The 8300-nt window shown below is 52.8% G+C and overlaps 1 protein-coding gene across 1 annotated transcript; it reads left to right on the forward strand.

Annotated features, from left to right (window-relative positions):
* Positions 1–2120: 2120 nt before the first annotated feature.
* On the forward strand, positions 2121–7860 carry TIMM8A (translocase of inner mitochondrial membrane 8A). Its single transcript, XM_069748627.1, has 2 exons — positions 2121–2275; positions 5973–7860. Exons 1-2 carry the CDS (start codon positions 2174–2176, stop codon positions 6132–6134), a joined length of 264 nt encoding a protein of 87 aa, XP_069604728.1. The 5' UTR covers positions 2121–2173; the 3' UTR covers positions 6135–7860.
* Positions 7861–8300: the final 440 nt, after the last annotated feature.

Raw genomic sequence — 8300 nt, forward strand, 5'->3', positions numbered from 1 at the left:
GAAGTGTAGTTTGCAAAATTTGGTCACATATAGGGGGATTCTGCTGTTCTGGCACCTCAGAGGCTTTGCCAATGTGACATGACACCCTCAAACCAGTTCAGCAAAATCTTAACTCCAATATAGCGCTTATTCCCTTCTGACCTTTGCACTGTGCCTCAAAAGTAGTTTTTGAACACATAAGGGGTATTGGAGTACTCAGGAGAAATCACACAACAATTGGGGTTAATTTTGTCTTTTTACCCCTGTGAAAATAAAAAGTTTGGGTCTAAAATAAAATTTTTGTTGGAAAAAAATGATTTTTAAAATATTTTCACAGCTCTTTTGCGTAGCATCTGGGGGTTCAAGGTGCTCATCCCACATCAAGATACATTCCTTAAGGGGTCGAGTTTCCAAAGTTAAGTCATTTGTTGGAGGTTTCCACTATTTAGGCACTATTTAGACACATTAGTGTCTCTACAAACGCGACATGACACCTGCAGACCATTCGATCAAAGTCTGTGATAAAAAAAACTTCACTTCTTCAGTTTTTAGACCTGCAGTGCATCCAAATGGTAGTTTTTCCCCATGTATGGGGTATCTGAGAACTCAGGAGAAATAAAAAAAAAATTGGGTCCCATTTTCTCCTGTTCTCCTGTTAACCTTGTGAAAATAAAAATGGAGGCTTAAATAATATTTTTGCTGGGAAAATTAGATTTTTTTATTTTCATGACTCTACATTATAACATTTTCTGAAGCACCTGGGGATTGAAAGTGCATACCACAAATCTAGATACATTCCCTAAGGGGTCTAGTTTCCAAAATGGTGTCACCTTTGGGGGGATTCCACTGTTTAGGCACATCAAGGGCTCTCCAAACGCGACATGGCGTCCGCTAATTATTACAGCAAATTTTGCATTCAAAAAGTCAAATGGCGCTCCTTCTCTTCCAACAGTGGTTTTCCGCACATATGGAGGATCGTTGTATTCAGGAGAAATTGCACAACAAATTGTATGGTACAATTTCTCTTGTTACCGTTGTGAAAATATAAAATTTGGGGCTAAAAGAACATTTTTTTTTTTTTTTCACAGCTCAATGTTATAACCCTATGTGTAGCATGGGGGTTCAAGGTGCTCATCACACATCTAGATAAGTTCCCTGAGGGGTCTAGTTTCCAAAGTGGTTTCAGTTGTGGGCGATTTCCACTGTTTAGGCACATGGCGTCCGCTAATTATTCCAGGAAATGTTACATTCAAAAAGTCAAATGGTGCTCCTTCCCTTCTAAGCTGTGCCGTGTGCCCAAGCAGTAGTTTTCCCCCACATATGGAGAATCAGCATGCTCAGGAGAAATTGCACAACAAATTTGGGGTTCCATTTTTTCCTGTTACCCTTCCTTCCACATTCCAAAAATTCCTGAGAAGCACCTGAAGGGTTAATAAACTTCTTGAATGTGGTTTTGAGCACCTTGAGGGGTGCAGTTTTTAGAATGGTGTCATTTTTGCGTATTTTCTGTCAAATAGGCCCCTCAAAGTCACTTCAAGTGTCAGGTGGTCCCTAAAAAATGGTTTTGTAAAGTTTGTTGTAAAAATGAGAAATCGCTGGTTGACTTTTAACCCTTATAACTTTCTAACAAAAAAAATGATGGTTCCAAAATTGTTCTGCTGTAAAGTAGACGTGTGGGAAATGTTATTTGTTAACTTTTTTGTGCTATATGACTCTGATTTAAGGGCATAAAAATTAAAAGTTTGAAAATTGTGAATTTTTAAAAATTATCGCCAACTGATGTTGGGCTCATTGGGTTGATGAGCCCTGACCGTAGGATCATTGGTTGGCAGAGCCCTGATCTTGGGATTGTTGCGTGGCAGGGGCCTGATCTTAGGATCGTCGGGTGTCTCAGCAGTCAGACCCCCAGCAATCAGCATGTCATCCCCTTTCCTGTGACTAGGGGACACCTCGAACATTTTGGAATAACCCATTTGTAATTTGGAGTTATATGTAGAGGCTTCATCCTCACATGTCTGTTCTATAACTAAGGAATAAGGAATTATTGGCAAAATGTTTAAAACGTTCTACCACAAGATGGCAGTAGCGCAGCAGGGAGCACCAAGATGGCCGCGACATGAGCATGGCATTGGGCGCAGTGTGGCGCTTACTTCCGGTTCCGGGGAGCACTGAAGGTCACGGTGTGTTCGGTAACATGGCGGCGGCGGCGGACCCGGAGCTGCAGAGTTTTATCGAGGCAGAGACTCAGAAGCAGCGGTTCCAGGGCCTGGTGCATCAGCTGACCGAGCTGTGCTGGGTATGTTATTGCCGCTGGCTGTGTGAGGACTGCAGCTCTGGAGGTCACCGGTGGCGGATGGGTCCGTGCTGAGCGGTATTTGACCCATGCCGCCTCCTTATACCAGGGCGTTGTCATCAGCTGCGGCAGGTCGGTCCTGTTCACACTGTCCTGCAGTGACGGCTGCGGTGTAATCTCTGACAACAGCACCAGCATGGCTGATCCCCCATGGGGCGTCTCTCGGGGAAACCATCGGTCACCGCCATTGTAGGATGTGATGGGTTACCATGGCAGCCAGGAGGCCACCGAGGGCCCCGTCACCGCCATCTTGTGCTCCTACGCGTCTTAGGTGGGGATAATGTCGCCACTCACCGCCATAGCGAAGTACCGCAGTGTAGCTCAAGTGGTCAGACAGGTGACGACAAAACACAAGTCAGGAGCCATCGTCCTCAGGGCTCCGAGGTGTCACAGTCCAGTGTCCACGGCGCGTCCTCAGGGCTCCGAGGTGTCACAGTCCAGTGTCCACGGCGCGTCCTCGGGGCTCCGAGGTGTCACAGTCCATTGTCCACGGCGCGTCCTCGGGGCTCCAGGGTGTCACAGTCCAGTGTCCACGGCGCGTCCTCAGGGCTCCAGGGTGTCACAGTCCAGTATCCAAGGCGCGTCCTCAGGGCTCCAGGGTGTCACAGTCCAGTGTCCACGTCGCGTCCTCAGGGCTCTGGGGTGTCACAGTCCAGTGTCCACAGTGCGTCCTCAGGGCTCCAGGGTGTCACAGTCCAGTGTCCACGGCTCGTCCTCAGGGCTCTGGGGTGTTACAGTGTCCACTGCGCGTCCTCAGGGCTCTGGGGTGTTACAGTCCAGTGTCCACGGCTCGTCCTCAGGGCCCTGGGGTGTTAGTGTCCACTGCGCGTCCTCAGGGCTCTGGGGTGTTACAGTTCAGTGTCCACGGCTCGTCCTCAGGGCTCCGGGGTGTCAGTCCAGTGTCCAAGGCGCGTCCTCAGGGCTCCAGGGTGTCACAGTCCAGTGTCCACGGCGCGTCCTCAGGGCTCTGGGGTGTCAGTCCAGTGTCCAAGGCGCGTCCTCAGGGCTCCAGGGTGTCACAGTCCAGTGTCCATGGCTCGTCCTCAGGGCTCTGGGGTGTTACAGTGTCCACTGCGCGTCCTCAGGGCTCCAGGGTGTCACAGTCCAGTGTCCACGGCTCGTCCTCAGGGCTCCAGGGTGTCAGTCCAGTGTCCAAGGCGCGTCCTCAGGGCTCCAGGGTGTCACAGTCCAGTGTCCACGGCGCGTCCTCAGGGCTCCGGGGTGTTACAGTCCAGTGTCCACGGCGCGTCCTCAGGGCTCCGGGGTGTTACAGTCCAGTGTCCACGGCGTGTCCTCAGGGCTCTGGGGTGTCACAGTCCAGTGTCCTCGGCGCGTCCTCGGGGCTCCGGGGTGTCACAGTCCAGTGTCCACGGCGCGTCCTCGGGGCTCCGGGGTGTCACAGTCCAGTGTCCACGGCGCGTCCTCAGGGCTCTGGGGTGTTAGTGTCCACGGCGCGTCCTCAGGGCTCTGGGGTGTTACAGTCCAGTGTCCACGGCTCGTCCTCAGGGCTCCAGGGTGTCACAGTCCAGTGTCCACGGCGCGTCCTCAGGGCTCTGGGGTGTCACAGTCCAGTGTCCACGGCTCGTCCTCAGGGCTCCAGGGTGTCACAGTCCAGTGTCCACGGCGCGTCCTCAGGGCTCTGGGGTGTTACAGTCCAGTGTCCACGGCGCATCCTCAGGGCTCCGGGGTGTTACAGTCCAGTGTCCACGGCGTGTCCTCAGGGCTTTGGGGTGTCACAGTCCAGTGTCCGCCCGCGTGTTACCTGTATGTTAGATATTAGGCAAAGAGAAGCCAGAAGACATTAAGAGCACAGACCGCCTGCAGTCACCTGGTGACGGGGCCTCTGATAAGAGCACAGACCGCCTGCAGTCACCTGGTGACGGGGCCTCTGATAAGAGCACAGACCGCCTGCAGTCACCTGGTGACGGGGCCTCTGATAAGAGCACAGACCGCCTGCAGTCACCTGGTGACGGGGCCTCTGATAAGAGCACAGACCGCCTGCAGTCACCTGGTGACGGGGCCTCTGATAAGAGCACAGACCGCCTGCAGTCACCTGGTGACGGGGCCTCTGATAAGAGCACAGACCGCCTGCAGTCACCTGGTGACGGGGCCTCTGATAAGAGCACAGACCGCCTGCAGTCACCTGGTGACGGGGCCTCTGATAAGAGCACAGACCGCCTGCAGTCACCTGGTGACGGGGCCTCTGATAAGAGCACAGACCGCCTGCAGTCACCTGGTGACGGGGCCTCTGATAAGAGCACAGACCGCCTGCAGTCACCTGGTGACGGGGCCTCTGATAAGAGCACAGACCGCCTGCAGTCACCTGGTGACGGGGCCTCTGTAATCGGAACCTGTTACCAGAATAAACACCACTAACCTGCAGATAAGGGGTTATTCTGCAGTTTTGCATCACTAATCTGCATGTAGCCAAACACTGCTGGGGATGAACCTTATTGTCCCCAGTAGCGTTCATGTGTCGGTTACGGGGCGGCACCGCCGCAGGTTCTGTCACCGCTCTCCACATACACAGGCTGTGACCGGGCCCTGACTGACAGCCGTCCCCAGTGTCACATTAACCCCGTATCTGCAGGTTGTGTTTTTTTCTGGTGGCAGGATTCCATTACATGGGTTCTCCAGTGATGACTTATTGATCGGTGGGGATCCATCTGCTGGGACTCGCACTGATCTCTGTAATCCCTCAGCTCCACTCATTCATGTGGCTGCCGAGCGCTGCACTCGCCTATTTCTGGCAGCCCCATAGAGAATGAATGGAGCTGTTGTCGGCATGTATCGTGCTGCTCCAAAGTGGGTAAAAGTTCCCCTACCTGTATGAGTGCGGTGTCCCATTGGTCGCACACCCACCCATCAGCAAGTTATCACCTACCCTGGCTTTCACTGGACCACCCCTTTAATCACTCTTATTATAGTCTGTTGAATGTATTCTGTGTCGGTTCTGGACCAACGCCGACTGCTGGCCCTCACTGTGGTATAGCCTAAGGGGTTCTCCAGGCTTGGGGTCACTCTGTGACTGCATGTTTGTGAATCCTCGCAGTCCGCACTGTCAGGATTCTCCGGCGTCGGGAGCTGTCGGTCATGTGACTGTAAGTTTGCTATTGTCATATGCTGACTAGATACGTCTGCAGTTAGCGAGGCTGCGCCCATGTAGTCAGAACGTCATCGCTTGTATGCAAATCACGTGTGGTCATGCGCCTGGCGCAGGAGAATCCTGACAGTGCACATAGTCATATAACGTGACTGAACAATCCTGGACAACCCCCTCAGGCCCAGCAGCCATTGTCAGGCCTATCGCTGCAGATGGCTCCCACCGATACCTCCTGATAATGGCACGAGGAGAGCGGGGTACAGAAGGAGCCTCCTGCTGGTGAATGCTGCGGACGCCTTGTCCCCTAACACAGAATCTGCCGGCATTGCTCTACTTCACCTGTGTATGTACTGCAGGTGTGAAGCCATAGTAATGCTGACAGTAACCCTGCGAGAGCATAGCAGGACGTGTACCCTGACATGGCTGGGTCCCACCCTATAATATGGCTCTGTAGGACCCTCTGCGTGTCAGATACCACACCGTGCAGTGAGCCGGCAGTGTAACTCATGGGTAATGACTGTGTTTTCCATCTTCCAGGACAAATGTATGGAGAAGCCAGGACCAAAGCTGGATGCCCGCTGTGAGGGCTGTTTTGTGAACTGTGTGGAGAGATTTATAGACACAAGCCAATTTATCCTAAACCGATTAGAACAGACTCAGAAATCTCGGGGAGCCTTCTCCGAAAGCCTTACAGACTGAGGACTGCACTTCTTGTAGAACATGGCTGCCGTTCAGGAGCGTCCTTGGTGTTCACACATGGCCGAGCTGCTTCTGTTTGTGGACTACTTACGTTGCCTTCAAAAAATAATCTGACCCGTCAGCTGAAACACCGTGGCGAGAGATGTGCCAAAGAACGTCAGAGGTCCAGAGCGCGGCGGCGGCGGAGGAGGTCACTACGGAGAACGTTATCCTCACTTCTCTTCTGAATTGCGATTGTTCTCGATTGTATTTTCTTTTAGAGGGATTGTCCACTGCTCTGACACATCCTTCTCAATTGTTATATTCTCCCATGTAAAATAAAAACTGTCTATACTCCACGCCAGTGGTGGCAACAGGCTCATGTGACATTGTCATCCAATCAGCGGCCACTGCACTCTCACTGCATCCAATCAGCGGCCAATTCACTCTCACTGCATCCAATCAGCGGCCACTTCACTCTCGCTGCATCCAATCAGCGGCCACTTCACTCTCGCTGCATCCAATCAGCGGCCACTTCACTCTCGCTGCATCCAATCAGCGGCCACTTCACTCTCGCTGCATCCAATCAGCGGCCACTTCACTCTCGCTGCATCCAATCAGCGGCCACTTCACTCTCGCTGCATCCAATCAGCGGCCACTTCACTCTCGCTGCATCCAATCAGCGGCCACTTCACTCTCGCTGCATCCAATCAGCGGCCACTTCACTCTCGCTGCATCCAATCAGCGGCCACTTCACTCTCGCTGCATCCAATCAGCGGCCACTTCACTCTCGCTGCATCCAATCAGCGGCCACTTCACTCTCGCTGCATCCAATCAGCGGCCACTTCACTCTCGCTGCATCCAATCAGCGGCCACTTCACTCTCGCTGCATCCAATCAGCGGCCACTTCACTCTCGCTGCATCCAATCAGCGGCCACTTCACTCTCGCTGCATCCAATCAGCGGCCACTTCACTCTCGCTGCATCCAATCAGCGGCCACTTCACTCTCGCTGCATCCAATCAGCGGCCACTTCACTCTCGCTGCATCCAATCAGCGGCCACTTCACTCTCGCTGCATCCAATCAGCGGCCACTTCACTCTCGCTGCATCCAATCAGCGGCCACTTCACTCTCGCTGCATCCAATCAGCGGCCACTTCACTCTCGCTGCATCCAATCAGCGGCCACTTCACTCTCGCTGCATCCAATCAGCGGCCACTTCACTCTCGCTGCATCCAATCAGCGGCCACTTCACTCTCGCTGCATCCAATCAGCGGCCACTTCACTCTCGCTGCATCCAATCAGCGGCCACTTCACTCTCGCTGCATCCAATCAGCGGCCACTTCACTCTCGCTGCATCCAATCAGCGGCCACTTCACTCTCGCTGCATCCAATCAGCGGCCACTTCACTCTCGCTGCATCCAATCAGCGGCCACTTGACTCACTTCTGATGTAAGTGACATTCGGGAGACGTTGGGGAGCAGCTCTGACTTCTTCTGGATACAAGTTTCATCCAAAGGAAGTGAGTGTGGAGCGCCTGCTGATTGGCTGCAGGGCTCAGGTGGTGTAGCAGCGTCGCTGGGGCGGCATCGGGCGGGGGTGTACAGGCTGCTTTTATTTTACATGGGGAGGTGTAGTAATTGAGAAGGTGTTGGAGTGATGGACGACCCCTTTAACCTTGAAGGAATTGCTACAGTAAATATGTATGAATGGTTGCTCATCAAATAAAAGAAGAAATGCCTATTGTCATATTGTTCCCATTACTACACAGTGATAACTGAGCATCGCCCATCACTCCTTGTATGAGCGCTCTCTGTGTAGAAGACCTCGCACAGGATCCAATCTGTGATCCCACCGATCTGTGTGGTGGGGGGAGCGGGGAAATCGCAGGAAGCTCGTGTCTAATATTTTCGGCATAAGACTTGTATTTTGTTAGGTGTTACGTCACGCTATTGCACGAATGTGGTAGAAAAATTAATTATGTAAAGACTGTATGCCGGAGATGGACTGACCGATATAGGGATGGAGCATCCACCATTACTCCCGGGAAGAAGCGCTGAGCCTTTATATACCTTGTCTCTGCAGTGCGGCTCCACTGCGGTCTGCTTTGTTTTCACTGCACTCGTTTATGTTCCCTGCCCCCCAGTAATATACTCGCCGGCCCCTGGTCTTTGTGGCTCCGCTTTACC

The sequence above is a fragment of the Ranitomeya imitator genome, chromosome 2 (genome assembly GCF_032444005.1).
Source record: "Ranitomeya imitator isolate aRanImi1 chromosome 2, aRanImi1.pri, whole genome shotgun sequence".
Taxonomy (NCBI): Eukaryota; Metazoa; Chordata; class Amphibia; order Anura; family Dendrobatidae; genus Ranitomeya; species Ranitomeya imitator.